Source organism: Microtus oregoni, unplaced genomic scaffold, assembly GCF_018167655.1.
Source record: "Microtus oregoni isolate MIOR12 unplaced genomic scaffold, Mior012 000000F_ref0000247, whole genome shotgun sequence".
Classification (NCBI taxonomy): Eukaryota; Metazoa; Chordata; class Mammalia; order Rodentia; family Cricetidae; genus Microtus; species Microtus oregoni.
Genome location: NW_024543059.1, coordinates 7,158,076 through 7,176,587, shown reverse-complemented (window position 1 = coordinate 7,176,587; position 18,512 = coordinate 7,158,076). Strand labels below are relative to the sequence as shown.

At 38.5% G+C, this 18,512-nt stretch overlaps 1 protein-coding gene across 7 annotated transcripts in view; it reads right to left on the bottom strand.

The window, feature by feature from the left end:
* The window catches only part of Dlg2 (discs large MAGUK scaffold protein 2), a 1,645,338-nt gene that overhangs the window by 1,345,509 nt on the left and 281,317 nt on the right, over positions 1 to 18,512 (bottom strand). The window contains exon 1 of one of the 7 annotated variants that reach the window (XM_041642547.1): positions 7,157 to 7,558. The exons of the other annotated variants lie outside the window; for them this stretch is intronic. Within the exon in view, the coding sequence (XP_041498481.1) occupies positions 7,157 to 7,186 (30 nt within the window). The 5' untranslated portion in view covers positions 7,187 to 7,558. Of the gene's footprint in view, positions 1 to 7,156; positions 7,559 to 18,512 lie in introns of those variants that run through there. 7 annotated transcript variants of the gene reach the window in all.

Genomic DNA, 18,512 nt, shown 5'->3' with positions numbered 1-18,512 from the left:
CACACTAACACAGCCACAAAGCCTTTGCCCTACAATCTGTTGTGGCTGTAAAATATGCTAGGTCAATGGTGGCACAGAATTTGCGGGAGTAGCCAGCCAATGTCTGATTTGACTGAAGGCCCACTCTAGGAGAGGGAACTCATGCCTGACACTGCTTGTGTCACCAAGAAGCAGAGACTAAATAACCCAAAGACCTAAGGTAAAAATCAAATATAACTGGAGAAAATAATGAACTGATTTCTAATGATATTCTGCTATACTTATTGATTAGTTTTTGTCCAGTCATTATCAGTGAGGCTTCCCCTGGTAGAGGATGGGAGATGGTGCAGAGACCCACAGCAACAATGAAGAAAAATGGAGCTGCAAAAACAAGAACCCAAATCTATACTTGATTTCAGCAATTATTCTCATTCTTCTCATATAAACCATATATTATTTCAAATATATAAACTAATTTGTCTCTGTAAAATAATCCTAAGGGTTAAGTATTGATAACCCCATATTATTTTCTTAATTTCAAAATCTTTCCTAATTTCAGTAATCTAAAGGGATAAGTACTGATAAAAATATGAAATATAAGAGTCAGAGAGAATAAACCGAACTGATTTAACGCTACTAACACAAGCAGAAACCCAATATTTTTGATTTCTGCATCTTGACGGGATGCACATTTGCAGAACTGCCTGCGGTGAGACATACATAAATGCAATGAGACAGGTTTCCCGGGCAGCTGCAGTCATCAGTAATCTACTTTAAGAAAATATGACCTGCAAACCCTCAGATGAAATGATGGATAAGTAATGAGAGGAAGCGAATGAATTCTTCTGTGGCCTTAGTTATGTGACATTTAATTTTTGTCTCAATAAATGTTTAAATACCATTGGATTTGAAAAGTTTTATTTACACTTGCTGCTTTGAAAAATCCACACTTGTCTCATGAACTCAAACTGACATGAAGTTTATATAAAGGACTCATAACTTTTCGTGGAAACTGTGACTTTTAGTCACAGAATGAAAACGGCCTACGTAAAATAGCACCTGGTGGTCAAGTTTGTCAGGAAAATAATTTGATGCAGTTTTGTCAACACAGAATTAATATCATTTGTAGAATGAAATTTTATTTTACTTATAGGCATTTACAGTAATAGGCTATGACCAACTGCTATACAATCTACAAATAGACTAATAGTTGGAAATAATTTAAAATTAAGCATCAGTTGGATAACTAAAAAAGAATAAGTATCCAGGTTAAAAAGGAATAAAATCCAAAAGACAGTATAAAGAAAGTTTTAACTAAATAAAACTGAAGTGATTGAACCTGGGATAATGAAAAGGGCTTGCTGGTATAAAAGCTGGTTGGCCCTCTACTATGACACTTCTTGCTTGCATGGATAAATCTTGGCTATGTGAAAGATCTTTATTGGTTGGGTGAGAACAGTAACGGAGTTTAATAAAAACACCCCAGCTCCTCTCTAGTACCAGGCACTACATAAGCAAAGTTAAAAAAAGAAAGATCCTTTGCCTCATACAGGGTGTGTCGAGAGAGACAGGAAGAAAAGGGAGCCATATAAATAAGTTTATAATTGTTAATTGTAGGTGGAAACAGAAAATGGGTGTACACTAAAAACACATATACCTTTTAGGAAAGGTATACGGCCTGGGAATGAAATCAAATTTAGACAGATTAGCAGTTATCGGTAAAGAATAAGCAGGTATGCCTACAACAGAAACACAGAGTACTAGCCAAGCTTATGTCCATTAATTTAATGAAGGTCAAGAAAGGTCGCACAGATTTAAAATACTTTCTTATCCATGCAGCTTGACGATCACTAGAAAGTAAAATATAGGGCAGAGTGAGAGAAACAAAAGGAAATCACATTCTAAGTCAAAGAGGGCTCAGCGGTTAAGAGTACCCACTGGCTGCTCTTCCAAAGGTCCTGAGTTCAATTCCCAGCAACCACATGGTGGCTGACAACCACATGTAATGAGAGCTGGTCCCCTCTTGAGGAAGAGACCTGGTCAGTTGTCCATATTGGGTGTCATGGTCTAAGTTGATGAGCCATATATGGACTGCCCATGCATGCCTCAGCACTGCCAGGGCATAAATTCAAATTTCAATCGAAAGAATAGGAACAACTGTTTGACTTCAGTAGATTGAAACCATAAGCACTTCCTCAGAGAGTGGTACTGCTGGGCTCAGGTGCTCAAGGGCTCACTACACTGGAAGGGGTATTATACTCACGGCATGAGCACTCTAAATCACCCTATGCTGCTACAGAGGTTAACCCCAGCTTGTTTAACTTTCAGCATCTTCAAAACAAACCCAAAAAGTAGATGCTCTAGTTCTAGGAGTGAGGGAACCACAGTTCAGAGAAGGCCACTTGGTTAGTGAACGTGACAACCCTTATGTTTATTTGCAGAGGTGTAAGGATGGGGAAAGGCAGATGTGGCAGAAAACTGGAAAGTTCAGGCCAGTGGAGGAAAATGTGAGAGAAATTTGGAAAAATCAAGATTTGGAACCATTGGAAATAATGACTGGTGGCTACTATCTTCTTTAAGACATATAAAATAATATGTATTTTATACATATGTATTTAGTACATAAATTTAATATATATTTAATATATAATAATAAATATATACATATGCCGACTTTTAGTATTCCTGACTGAGGCCCTCTCCGCCTCTGCATTTTCTATAGCTTATGTGTTACGCACCAGCCATAGTGACCTCTACTGTGTCCTCCATCCTACTTATCACTACAGTATTCGCTTCCTTCCTGATGATTATCCCTGCCCATGCTGTAGACAGTCCATGTGTGCTCATGCTCTTTCCCACGGCATCTTACACTCCCCTGCCTACTGCGCGTTACTGTTTTCTCTAACATTAGCTGCTTCCCCAACAGATTAAATGGCATGAGAACAGATTGTCCATGTTATCCTCAAACCTTGCCATACCTAAGCATGTAGTAGATATTTAACGAAGACTTGAGAGAAGAACGAATGGGTCGATGTGCTGTAATGAGAGCAGATGAAGCCGTACATCTGCATGAAGAAACAGCTTTGTCTACGAACACAGGGCCACTCAGAAAACCATTTGTTGCCTTGGTGATTTGTTTCATTTTCACTACATTGAGCTGTGATAGAATTTAAAAAAATATTTTTGCTTCCTGCCTAACCACAGTTACAAAAAAAACCCCAAAAAACTGTGAGTTCATGTCCAAAAGAATGGCGTACTACCTTTCCGGAGTGGAACCATAATGACTAATAACATATTAGCCTTGCTCAATTATGTTTAAACGTCCAACAATAACATTCATTTGCTCTTTGAAGTGAATTTATTATTGGCTTTAATTCTTAGAAGAGGCTAGAAGGTGACAGAGGTAGACAGGGACATATTTACAGAGCAGATGTCGTCTTAACAACATCAATAAAACCTTCCTTTATGCTGCCCAGTGCCACTTTTCATGCTGTTATTTGAGTTTCATTATGCACATTAACATGTTAAATGCATTAAAAGTTAATGGCATCATCACACCTTTATTAATAAATTACAACAGTAATTTGGCATAGCATATTACAGTTTTATTTGTAGATTATTTTTAAACTTGTTTTAGTGTCTGTAAGTATAGTTAATGGACACCTGGGATGAAAGGAAGACATAAGCCACCCACAATTGCCTTTTAAGATGCTTCTCGAGGTTGAATCACATTATTTGCAGAGATAATACCTCTTATAATAATACTAGACTAGAAATAAAGGATGGAGCACCTCAGAGGCACAGTAAAATATGCTCATTATCGTTCCTTACACATGCTATCTGTCCGGGTTCACGCAGTCACAGAAACAGATTTACTTTTGCTTTTCACAGTTGCACTTTTCTTCTGTTATTTCAATTCCTACATGGTCCTGCATATGGTATTTGGTGATTCATTCATGGTAAAACAAGACTTGGATGGACTGCTTGGACTTCATTGACTTTAGTCCAGAAATTATGTCTGTTGCTGAGAGATAGTGTCCCCTTGGCCAATCATCAAATAGCATGTTTTTGACTTAATAAATCTCATATCATTTTCCTGATGTATTAGCTATAGATATTAATGGTAATATATTTAAATTATTAAAACATTTTTAAGAATTACCAGCATATAAAATATGTTGTATTTTTTTACTACATTGTATGTAATCACATTAAGAGAATCTCATTTTCCTCACTGGCCATCTTGAAACAGAAGGATTTGTTAGCATCATTAGCATCATTGTAAGTAGTTGAATAAATTATTTTGTGTCAAAATCTTTTTTATGTGAGATACTTTAAACACTTCATGACATCATCTCTTAACCTCCTTTTCAAAGATTGATAAGTGGAGTCTGAAAAAGAGAGGTTTAATGATCTGCTCAAATTTTAAAACTAGGTCCAGAATAAACATTCAGATCCAAGTCTTACTCTAGAGCCCAGATATTCATACCCTGCTATTTAGATTTTCTTTCCTGGAAATGTTATCTGTGAGAGAATAACTGAAATTGCAACTGGCCAGAGACAATCAAAAGAATGATGAGTCAATCCTTTTATGAAAGCTGGCTGTCTCACTATGTGGGAAAGCCTTGGGCTTCTTGTGTCTCAAAAGCAAGTAAGCAGTAAGGTGCTTACTTGACCTTCTTGTCTAGAAGATGGGGCTCCAAGTACAAGAGGGTCTGGAAATCAGCCTAAACGGAGAGGACCCCTTCAAATGCTAAGCAACCAATTACAGGGAGCACAATGCATGCTGGGTTATTTATCAGGAGACTTCCCACAATTCTCCCCCCCCCCATTCATCCTACTCTTAGTTTTATTTTTAAGATTGTAGCAAAAAAGATTTGAAGAAGCATTTATTTCTACAGAATCTAGGGGTCCCATAGTATCTTCCAGGCCAAGATAGGAGAATAAGAATGAACCAAGACACTAGCACGGTGCCAGTGAAAGAAAAATATGTATCTGATATGGTCCTGGGGTGGTCTATGGATAAAATGGATTCTAGAAGGAGCAGGAGAGATGGTAGTTCCAGCCTCACCAAAACTTCTGCAGAAGAAAGTGGCTCAGCAGATAGACTTTTTGCTAAGGGAGAAAAGGGTTAGGATTGAACTGAGGTATAATTAAAACTTCTAACTTATTGGCAAGTTTCCTTCGGATGGGTCCCAGGAGTAGCAGAGCAAGGACAACCCTAGTACACAGCCATTTGGGGAAAGATTATACTTTAGATGGCGGTAGATTAGATAGATTAGATTTGCAGTCTATATTCCACCGGAAGTCTTAGTCATGATATTTTATGCCAATTTACCAAGTCAACAGTACAGCGCAACTTTGTTTAAATATGTTTGTCCTTTAATATGGTGGAAATGACACTCCAGAATGAAAATAAGTAATTTGATACATAACAAATATAACTCATGACATTTTTCAAGCATTTATCTTGTTGAATAACATGATTTGCATGATGAATGAAAATACTGTGACACTGATATTTACGGCTATTACATCATTTAAGACAAAATAATATCTTGTCTTTGTCCCAGACCCTATGGCCATTAATACCTTGGTAAATTAAAGTGGGAAACATATTTTTTTAGGTTATGTTATCTAAGTTGATCTCAGTTATCTAATTTATTTATGTTATCTAAGCTAAAAAGGTGTTGAACCACCTTTTCCACTGCAAAGGATGTCCACTTTTGAACTGTCATTAATACCTGTTTTCTCACTTTTCCAGCGAGTACTCCTGGTGCTCTGCAGCATCTGAAATTATTAAGACTTGATAACAAATACCTAGAAAACCCGTGTAGCTGACACTCAATGGCATTCTTTCATGAAAAGTACCTCCAAGTTCCACACTTGCAGATGAGCGTATCTGTATGTCGTGTTCTTCTCTTTCCTAGGTTCCATAAGCATACACTTCCTGTCGCTTAACTTTGGCTTTCTCCTTCATCTCAGCTTGGCTTCTGTTTGTACCTGACTTTGCTGTAAACACTAGGCAATTTAAGCTGAATTTTCACACGATCTAGAAGTCTGTCAACTACGCCAACTAAAATTTTCCAGATGTTAAATCTACTGATATCAACTTAATTTCCCATGAGCTACGACTCTTTGGGGAGATGCCTACTGACTTTTTCTGGATTCTGTTTGTTAGCAACATATAACGTGAAATTTCATCAGTGGTTTCAAAAGTAACTTTTTACTTAATAGTGCAAGAAGATGATAGTGAGAAATCTACACTTACTAAATTTCGCATACTAAAGTATTGATTTTCCATGTTTAATGGTGTCTAATCAATATTAGACTAAAAGAAATGACTCATATTGACTTGTAGTGTGCCCTTATGCATAATCAAACACAAGCTAATGAGTATCTTTTAATTAGTGTTTTATAAATAAAAATAACTTTTTTTCAAACAACTAGTGATTATGGAATTTAAATACTTGCAAAATGCTATTGAGAATTGATGACAGAATGAAATTAATTTAGAAGTTTTTTTAAGTAACCCACATTACGGCTTAATTTGTTCTATTCTCACTTTTATCTCTGTATCTGATCATGCACATATTTCATTTGATTGCAGTCAAAACAGATTCAGTCAAATATTAAATATTGTTCTTGTTTGGTTTACCTCAGGGCCTAGAGAATTTTTTTCCTTTAAAAGAAATCACCAAAATGCAGAATATCAGAATTCTCCAATCAGAAACAATATGCCAAGCCACAGTAAAGCTGATTGGCTTCTTCAAGCATAGGAGACATGGTTTTTAAATGAAAAGCTAATTAGTCCACTCAGAGAGACTACCCAGATATGGTATGGTAAAAACCATGTGTGAACAGCACTACTATAGATGTTTCAATTACCAGCTATAAAAAGATGAAAACGCAAAACCTGCCATTAAAAAGAAAGAGAAAAACCCACAGACACAGTCTCCTGCCATTTACACAAACACACCATATCACTTTAAGAAGTTGAAATCACAGAAAGAGCGGACCCTCAAGCCCTCATAGGGAACAAAATGCCCAGCAAAGTAAATTACACTAATCATTTTATCTCCTGAACTGGCAGCATCGAACAGAGCTGTTTAATTACAGGATCGGAATAATAATAGGAAAAAAATGCCGCACCAAACAGCTGGGTTTCCTAGCCTACCTTCGTGGTGACAATGCACAGGCAATCCATCCTGGATCCCTACTCAGGACTCAGTGCATGGAAATCACACCAGCAAACCAGCAAAGGTGAGGGAAAGCTCCCTGAGAGATGCAGAGCCTGGATTCTGTACAGAAGGATTTTCCAAGAGGGCCCCCCTCATGGGATACCCGAGCCCTCCTTCACACCGCTCAATGCAAGCAGGATTCTCCTAGGCAGACGAAAAGCCCCTGGAAATCAGCTCCCGCAAAACTTCCTGGTGGTTCGCTGGGCTCCGAGGCTGCATCCTCTCTTAGCGGATTCCGAGAAGGGCAGCAGGGCTGACGTGAGTGCCCGGCACTGCTCTATCCTGGAGATGAGTGTTAGACCAAGCGTCCGAGAATCACACTTCAGCTCTCGCTCCTGTTTCTGAATCCTGATCTGCTGCTCCGCGCTACTCAGAAGCTTTCCTTTGCCAAAGTACCCTCCTTTTGCTGCGTTCTCTTTGCTGCTAACTACTCTGAGTAAGGCACAACACACACACACACACACACACACACACACACACACACACAACTACCCGGCCCAGCTATCAAAGGACTGTCGTTCGGCTGCCAGAACAGCGGCTTTGGGTAATAAAAAGCTATTTATTATGAGCATGATTCCCGGGAGCCTCAATCACTAGAAGGATGTGAGCGAATGCCACGGTGCACGCGGTGCTGCATACATCGCAGCTGAATTCACTTGCGGTTACAAGGGCGGCTGCTTGCAAAAAATGACTAACAGCTGGAACAGAAAAAGCTGGCCAGGTACATGAAGAGGCTGCAGCTTTGGCCGCTTGACTTGGAAAATGTTCCGTTTCCCCTTTTACTTACGCAGCCGTATGTGTGGTCTACCGCATATACAAGTGAGCGAACGATCCGAGTATTTGATCAAGAAAGTATATTATAAAACCTGGGTGGGAGGAAGCTTCAGTGTGTTTACAAAAGTTCTACAATGGGAGCAAAAAGGGAGGAAAAAAAAAAATGAGTTCGTTCCCAAACTTTTCTCCCCTGACTGGCTGTCTACAGGCACTTATTACGTGGGCGGAGCTTTGTGCTCCCCTTTGGCAGCATTTCAACAGCCCAGTGATTAACCCTCCCCTTCCCTCAGGTCCTTCCCTTAATCCCAGTGAAGCTGACTGGGGTGCCTGACAAACATCACTCTCTAAAGATTCACCTCCCCGCCCAGCCCCCCCAACAGCCTGAGACACACAGGAAGGTACTGGGGCTCAGAGACCAGAGCACTGGGTGGCGGCGGGGTGACAGGGAGACAGGGAAAGGGCAAGGCAGACTCCAAGAGAGGTGGAAAGTACTGCTGGATCAGTGAGAATGATAAATCAACACTACCACCACCACCACCCCCACTAGAAAGAAAATTCATAGCTGGACCACTAACCACACCGGAAAGAAACGTCTAGGGAATCATACATTTCAATTTACTGGTCAAGATATTTTGGCTCTTTACCGCCTATTACCAACCCTCTGTTTTAACAAGGTGTATTTTCAATAAGAGTCTTAAGACCTCTTCCTGCCGTTCATGAATTATTCAGGTTCAAACCTCAATAACCTCCCGATTGCTTAATAGACGAATGTGTCAAGAACTGATGTGTCATTATTTTACCAAAATGAGAGTACTGCTTTTAAAGATTTTTCTTCCTTAGTTCATAGCAAATCAGATATGTGTTCAGAGGGGGGAAAAAAGAGGTGATGGGGAAAAAAAAAAAAACCCTGAGTTTCAATTTAATATAACCTTTTAAAGTAGCTCAAAAATAATTTATGGTTAGAAATTATATTCTCTGAACTCTTCACCCTACGGGTAAACAATGATTTCCACATTAAGCAATACAAATAAAACCCATTCTGTGTTCTATTTGATTAGGTAACTATCTTATGGTTCAATAATAGGAGAAGGTTACAGAAGCATCATCTGACGTCTTTATCTCCTCATTCGTTACCTCATTACAGTGATTAACGTAGCTTAACACTGCCTAAGCCTATCTCAGAGGAGTCAACCATGTCCTTGAGCATCCCTTAGGTGCCAGCGTGCTTCCCGGGCACAGCCTGAGCATCTAATGTGGACATAATTCTAGTCATCATAGTCACACTGGAAATAATTAGGCTTTGTTTCCCTCTTGCTTTTTAATGTGGACAGAGCACTTCTGACATGTTTAACTGATTTCCTAAGACCCTAGTCGCTAGCACCCATGCCAACAATAAAAATCAGGTCTCTTAATTTTAAGTCCTTAGTCAGAAGTTTGAGAGAAAACGTTTTAAGAAAGGTAGCTTGGAAGTCCACTCTATCTTCCAAAATAGGAGGAGGGACCTGGGAGGGAGAAAACTGGCAGAGGGAGCCTGATGAGTCTTCTGACTGCAGTGGATCATATTTGGAAATGATTTGTGAACCATAGGAGTCTGAAGACATGAGAGAAAATGATCTAACCTCAGTCCTCACATTCTATAGCCACTCCCAAATCACTCATATGGCAGATATAGGTGGAGAACTGGTAGATCAGCGTCTGAACCACTCATTAAAAGTGAGCCGCTTAAATTAGATTTAATTCTATCTTCCCATCATCTGGTCTAGGCATGCACACTCAATACATGTGTGTGATATATATATATATATATATATATATATATATATATATATATCTGAATATATACATAATGTGGATATATGCATATGTGTGTAGGGTATAAATATATCTCTATATATTCTTAGAATCTACAGATGTGAAGACACTCAGTGAACAAAGACAAGCAAATGGAAGCCTGCAGTGCTGTAGCGTGAGTGTTTGAGGAGCGTCCTGGACTTCTAAAGCAGAGGTATTTAACCTGGAAATGCTGGAGTGAGGAACGTGTTCTGGAGAGGAGCCAGGAAACTTGACCAGGAGTTGGAAGGAAGAAGCATTCCATGTCCTCTGTTATATATGAAAGGGTATGAATCAATAACATTACAGAACTTTTTGCAATCAGCGTCACATGCACATCCATTGGGATCCTATCAGGGGTGTCCAGAGCTGTCATTTTACAAACTGAACATCCTTTCTCTGCTTGGGAGAAAAACCCAGCATTGTTCATACAGTGCCAAATGAGTACAAGTATATCACATGCTCTACACAGTATGCACGTTACATACTCACGAGTTTGAATTCGGCACCAATGAATAATAGCATAAGGTCTGTAGATATGAGGGTAGGTGAATGCATCATATTTGTTTGTTTTTCTTTTATTACCTTGTGAGTATGAGAGTTCTGCCTCTATGTATATCTGTGTACCGTGTGCCTGAAGTGCCCTTGGAGGCCAGAAGAGGGCCTCGATCACCTGTAACAGAAGTTACACAGATAGCTGTGAGCTGCCCTGTGGGTGCTGGGAATCTAACCAACAGGTCCTCTAGTGAGCAGCCAGTGCCCTTCTCCACTGAGCAATTTGTCCAACCTACATTGTGTTGTAAAGCCTAGTCCAAGTTAGGATGCAGTCTGTTTGCCCCTTACCTTCCATTGATTTTTCTCATGAATAAAGATGATAGAAGATAATTCGCTCATTTGCCTCCAGGGAAATGCTGCTTTATTTTTAAAATTAACAAGGCATTGGCTAGAAGCATTTTTTCTCTATAGACATAGTACTCAGTTGAGCCTGTCATCTCATGAGATGTGTTTGGCAAGCACAAAGCCATACCCTGCAAACTGCATTACTTGACATTCCTTAAGGTTGATATCATGCCAGGGATATATTGATTCATGGTTTGATATCAGAATATTACTGTTAGAAATTATCTCAGCTAAAAGCCTATACTTTAACTACTGAAATTCATTATTTTTGTTTGCTTGCCTCAATCATGTTTAAATAACCATAGGAGTAAAACACATTCACAGTCTATTGTACTAGGAACTAAGCAGCTTTGAGAGCAGATTTAAAGAATATTGCTAGTACCTGGTATAGTACCTGATATACAAGAGTAAAAAAAGTTTATATTCATACTGTTAAAGAAAAAAGCATCTCCAGTTACATTGATCATTTTTTCTGATAAATTTATAGAAGCCTATTGGAATCTATGCTGTACAACCCTGTACAGATGTGGGCCATACATGTATAGAGTAAGGATAATACACATATGTCTATATTTAGTCATATAAATTTAAGAAATAAATATGTTGGCAAATGTAGCTAAAAAGTATTTAAAAATAAAAATATTCCCATTGGATAGTCCAGTCTAACCAGAGGCAGCATGGTTTGGAATGGTCACGGATGATGAAGCAGGAAAGGTGTACAAGGGCACTGTGGTAGGAGGCATTGTCTCCTTGTAATAGAAACATACAAACAGAAACATTTTTAATGATATCAGTAAAGTGGATTTTATCTCAAGTACAACGGCAGATATTTTGTAAGTATACTACCTAGTAATGATAATGTTTCTTCAAAAAGGGAGTATAATCTCCATTTTATGAAACAGAATGTCCTTAAGTGTACACACATAAACATACACTCACACTTATATATCTCCTACTCTGGGTGACAGAGAATCCAGGCGACTCCAACACAGAGCTATATGCTCTTTGCATCTCATACCTCAAATCCAGAGGCAGCCTCTGCCCCCCTAAGTACAACCCAGAGGTGTGGCACACATGCCTGGCCTTTTCCAGCCCATGGTACACACCAGATTCAATGCAGACTAAAGACTAGAGCTCACCCTACAAGATAGGTGTCTCTGTGGGCTTCCACAATGAAGCCTTTTATAGTTTCCAAGGGACCTTGGAGCAGTTCAAGAAGGAATGGTCTCCACAGTAGAAAGATTAGCTCCACTGAAAATAACAGAATCAATTCATCTACCTAGACTCCCATCCGGGTCTGTCTGTTCCTCCAGTACCCAGGCCAGCAGGCACACAAATGGTAGCTGCAAAGCTTGTTAGCTTAGTAAAATAGCATGCAGGCAGGTCATGGCAAAATGCCTGCCCTCGTTTCCAAACTCTCCAGAGACAGGTAGGAAAGTAGGACCAACTGGGCAAGGACTGAGTTTTCCAGTGAGTTTCTATTATTAAAAAAAAAAATGTCAGGACAATATTGAATCCTAAAAAGAATTAATATAAAACAAAGTTATATGCAACTGCATATTTCATTCAAGTTAATTGTGTATCTATGTAAAAGAAATATAAAAATAAGACAATTTAACAGAACCAATAATTATAACAAAAGTCAAGAAATTTGGGGTTTTAACATAATTGTTTAAACTATGGTTCCATTTGCATTGATGCAATTATATTTAAGACAATTTTTTTACATGTGGATCTGGGACATAATTAATCAAGGGCCATATGGTTTGCATGTCTTTGTTACCAAAATCTAAACAACACCTGAAAACTGGAAATTTCAATAATTATAAATGGTCCAACAGTACATGGTGAAAGCATCCAACTAAATTATATTTCTCAGACCCACTGTAAGCTTATGTTAACTTTGCTGAACATTAAGCACATTCTTTAAAAGGCTCTAGTTTCCCTTATTGTTGTACAATGTTATGTCTTAAACGGATTCCAAATATCCACATAATTGTGTGCAAGCCACAAATCTCAAAGGCTGTATCATCTGAAAAGCAATCTTGCTTCTAAGTTAGTGCGAATAACCTTCACAGCATCGCTAAATGCCCTTCCCTCACCCCACCTTCTCACACCTTAATCAGACTATCATACAGTCGTGCATATAAAGTGTTTCAGTTAAATTCTACCCAGAGCATTTAATCTGCTGTTCATCCTGCTGAGAACTGACTTCCCTTGATCTTCACACACCTGGCTCCTTGTCATACTGGTCTCTGTGCAGATGTCGCCATCTCAGGAAGACCACCCCCAACCAACTCTCTAATTAAATTAGATGCCTTTCCACTCCTCCTCATTTCCTTCATAGCAAGGGTCACACTTTCAAATTATTTCCTCCATTCCTGTTAGTGTCTACCCCACACAAAGTGTGTGTGTAAAAGCAAGAAGCATCTCCAGTGTTTAGAAGACAGCCCGCTGTCAAGATGCTTTTTGGATGGATGGACAAGCTGTTTTTGTTTTTATGTAAAGTCAGAATCAATAGCTTAATGTGAAATTTACAGTCTATCGTTTTAATATATTTTGATTTCTAAGCAAGTGGTTACATTATTAACCATGTTTACAAATATATACAAGCCTTCCAGATTCAGCATTTATTCCTTAAAATTTTTCTTAAAAATAAATTTTATTGTGTAAAATTAATGTACATAATATGATTCCAGGGTACATATAGTGAGGTCATTGCTATACTGAGGTTACTTAAGAGGAATCATCTTATGTTTCTTCCTTTTATATTCATTTTATTTGATAATTTTATATGTGTATGACACACACCAACTACTCTCTCGCTCACACACACTTTCATCTCTTTCTCTCATCCCTATAAAGTCTCCACAAACTCATACCAGTCTCTTTTCTAGAACCATGACCTTTGGTCTTAATTTGTGCCCATTTAACTTAACCCAGGGCATGTGTGACACCAGATTGGAACTATGCACTGAAGCCTGGTGAAGTCACCAGTAGGTCAACAACTGAAGGCAATGATTTCCCTTCTCGCAAGTCTATCACAACAAGTATTTCAGCATTGAGAGGTGGGCCTCCTATTGTTTTCTGGGTCTGGAATGTACATTCATCACATATACAACATGGACAAATTCATTACCTCAACTGGTTTCTCATATCTACCCATTTCTCTGCGTCCTCTGGCCCACATCTCCTCATTTACTCCCAAAACTTCTCACTCCTTGTTTCTTGCTTTATCTCTGTACATTTGGCTTTTTTCTTAAGTTCCATACACAACGAGATGAATGCAGTGGTTTTCTCTTTGGAGTGCTTTTTATTTCACTTACTATAATGTTTCCTAAGTCCTTGTGAGTTTCAGCAAATTGTAAGATCTCGTTCTTCACTGGAGCTGAATAACGCCCCACTGTATATCTGTACCAGTTTCTTTACAGACCCTCAGATTGTTGCCACCTCTTGGCCACGGCAAGCAGTGCTGCACTGCAAACAGGGGCGCATCCATCTCTGTGAGGTGCTGACTTCCTTCTCATTAGGGGAAAGTGCAATGAAGAGATTGCTAGGTCATGAGACCATTTTATCTTTAACTCCTCTTCAGCCTCCTACTACCTTCTATAGGGCTTGTGTCTATCCACAATCCTACAAGACGCAAGTTTCCTTTTCTCTGAACCCACACTAGTATCTGTTAGTTTTGGACGTCTTGATATTAACTATTGTATCTGTGTCAGTTTTATATCATACTGACAAAACACCTAAAAAATCTAAACTAAAGGAATCCAGATTTATTTTGGCCAAGTTCCAGAAAAGTCACTGCCTTGCTTCTGCTGGTTTTTTTCTGCCTGTGGTGAGACAGAACCCCAGGGCATAAAGTTCACAGTAGCACCAAGGCGCTCACCCTAAATACCCAGAGAGTAGAGAAAGATAGAAAGAGGGGTCCAAAAAGAAGTGCCCTTCAACAACTTGACCCAAGGCACCTACTTTTTCTGACTAGATCTTAATACTAGTTCAGCTATGAACTCATTGGCGGATCAACCCACATACAAGGTGAGCACTCTTAAAACTCAGAGGTGCCTCAGCTGTGAATCCAGTTTTCAGTAAATGTACCATTTGCAGTGGTTTTCACATCCAATCATGCAACCATTCAAAAAAATGGCATGTGGCTTCTCACAGTAATTTTTATTGTCATGTCCTTTCTGAATAATGGTGAGGATCTTTGCATATACCTACCTGTTGGTCATTCTTACAACTCCTGTGGAGAAAGTCTACTCAGGACAGATTTTTATTTTCAAATCATGCTATGAGATGCACGGGAAGTCTTTATAAATGTTGGGCTATTAGGTTGCTTATCAGACTTATGGGTTGTAAAGACATACTGATGTCTTACTGAGTACGCTATGATTAGGAATTTAGGAATTTTCATATATGTGGTATCATTAATTATTCATGAGACGCAAATTAACTATAAGTATACAGGTAAAAAGAATCTGAGACTCAGAAGAATTGGCTTATACAACTTTATGTAACTACTGAATTTGTTAGCCAGCATGATAGACATTCTATGGACAGATACTGAAAGAAACTGTATTTGCAACTATCATCTAACCTGAAGTGCCATCCTCTGTCATATATAATAGTGACTTTGAGTAGCACGGAATTTATTGATCCAGGTAGTAAGTAGAGTCTGTGTATCTTTTTACAAGATCCATATATGAACAAGATGGGTTGCTTTATGTTTCAGACATAGAAAAATAATAAGATTCTAATTACTGACATGGTAAATTGATAGAATCTAGTTTCTTTAGTGTTTTTGTTTCTGCAATAACATTTGTAAAGAAATGCATTGCTATCTTTATTGATTAGTTTAAAATAGCTTAAGGAGTAGCTGGCAACAAAATAGCTTGATCTGCAAGGCTCATATAGACAGTCTAGTCATAGATCTTTAATACCAAGACAGAACATTCTCTCCTATGAAGGCTGGCAGTAGGGGAAATTTGAAAGCAAAGACATTGAAAATCATTTACAAACATCTGATCATGTGATTCTTTCCAAATTAGTTCTTTCAGGTAGGTTATCTCAGAATCATCTCCTTGATGTTATCATTTACTAGAAACATTGAACATTAAACTTGCGTTCTCAACCATTTCAACTGTAGAGTTCAGTAGTCTGGCATTCACAGAATTGTACAAAAAAACTCTACAACTTTTATATCTTCAAAAAACTGAAACTTAGCCGGGCAGTGGTGGCGCACGCCTTTAATCCCAGCACTCAACCAAAGCTACAGAGAGACCCTGTCTCGAAAAACTAAAAAAAAAAAAAACTGAAACTTTCTCTCCATAAAAAAACTAAGTTTTTTTTTCCTCAGTCATCGCCTTAGCAATAGACAATCTACCCACCACCTTTTCTTTCTAGGATTTTGAGTACTTAGCATATCTTATATAAGGAGAATTAGAAGGTAGTTGTCTTTTGGGGCCAGATTATTCTGATTGGCACAATGTCCTCAAGCTGCAGTCACATTTCTCGAATGTGACGTGAATTCCTTCTTTGGATTATCATGAGTCAGCAATGCATTTCATTATATTTGTTTTAGTCAGGGTTATAATTGATGTGATGAAACATCAGAACCATGGAACTCATTGGGGGAGAAAAGGATTAATTTGATTTACATTCCCATAGCACTGTTCATCATTGGAAGTCAGGACAGAAGCTGAAAAATGGCAGGAACATGGAGGTAGGAGATGTTGCAAAGGTCATGGAGGGGGGTTGCCTACTGATTTGTTTTTCATGGCTTGCTCAGCCTGCTTTCTTATAGAACCCAGGATTATCAGCCTAGTGATAGTTCCATTCACAAGGGGCTGGAACCCTGATATTAATCACTAAGAAAATGCCTTACCAGAGGCATTTTCTCAACTGAATTTTCCTTTCTAGCTGTATATTAAGCTGATGGAAGACTAGCCAACACAATACATTCATTCATACATATGTCATGCTTTGATTTTATTAACTCCTCTGTTTTCCTCTCTCATCTTTCTCTTTCCTACATTTTTACTTCCACATTCTTGAGTTCCACTTGGTTTTAATGTCCTCTCCCTCTTGATACACATTCCCTAATTTCCAGACAAGAGAAAACAACGCATTTGTATCCATGAGTCTGATTATAATTCTTTAAATGACAATCTCCAGTTCCATCTATTTTTGTGCAAAGATATGATTTCATTTTCTTTATGACTAAATAAAACTCAGTTATGCATATATTCCGCATTTAATTTATAGATTCATCCACTGATAAACACATAGGCTAATTCTATAGCTGGGCCTTGTACACAGTACTGAGATATGCATAGACATGCAGGTATTTCTCTAATGAACTTTAAATCTCTGAAGAAGAAATTGAAGAAAACACCAGAAAGTGGAAAGATCTCCCATGCTCTTGGTAGGCAGAATTAACCTAGTAAAAATGACAATCTTAGCAAAAGCAGTCTACAGATTCAATGCAATGCCCATCAAAATCCCAGTACAGACCTCGAAAGAATGATACTAAACTTCGTATGAAAAAGGAAAAAAAAATACAGAATAACCAAAACAATCCTATACAATAAAAGAACTTCTGGAGGCATCACAATCCCTGACTTCAAACTCTACCACCAAGCTACAGTACTGAAAACCTGGTACTGGCATAAGAACAGACAGGAGGACAACTGGAACCGAATAGAAGACCCAAACATTAATCCACCCACCTTCAAACACTTGATTTTTAACAAAGAAGCAAAAAAAATCAAATGGAAAAAAGAAAGCATATTTAACAAATGGTGCTGGCATAACTGGATATCAAGTACACTTGAACACATTGGCACAGAAGACCACTTTCTAAATATAACCCTAGTAGCACAGACACTGAGGGAAACAATTAATAAATGGGACCTCCTGAAATTGAAAAGCTTCTATAACGCAAAGGATATGGTCAACAAGACAAAACAACAGCCTACGGAATGGGAAGTGACTGATTCTGTTGACAATGTTCACAGTAAAGCATACACTGATTCCTACAGTCTCTGGAGAATATATGTTCATTACTGTACCCATGGTAACATGTTACTATTTATTTCTTAGCCTTAGCCATTCTGATTGGGTTGAGATGAAATCTCAACAGAGATTTTTCAATTATCTATCTATCTATCTATTTATTTATTTATTTATTACATGTATGGATGGGAGCTTTCCTTGCATGAATGTCTATGTACTGCGTAACACAAGTATGCCCGGTGCCAATAAAGGCAAGAAAAGGTATCAGATCCCTGGTAATAAAGATGGTTATGAGCCACAAGGTGGGTACTGGGAATTGAACTGGGTCCTCTTTGAAAAAAGGCCTGTGTTCTTAACTGTTGAGCTATCTCCCTAGCCCCATCAATAGAGTCTTGATTTTCATTCATTCCCTTATAGCTAAAGACATTGAACATTGTTTGATGTAATGGTCAATTATAAGTCTTGTTGGAGATTCTGTTAAGCTTATTTGCACAAGTTTTTTTTTTTTGGTTTTTTTTTTTTTTTTTTTTTTGGTTTTTCGGGACAGGGTTTCTCTGTGGTTTTGGAGCCTGTCCTGGAACTAGCTTTTGTAGACCAGGCTGGTCTCGAACTCACAGAGATCCGCCTGCCTCCCGAGTGCTGGGATTAAAGGCGTGCGCCACCACCGCCTGGCTTTCATTTAATGTTTCTTAAGATTTTACATATTTTGCATATTGATCCCTTGTTGAATGTACGCCATCGCCTGTCTCTAGAAATGGTTCACTTTGCTGTATG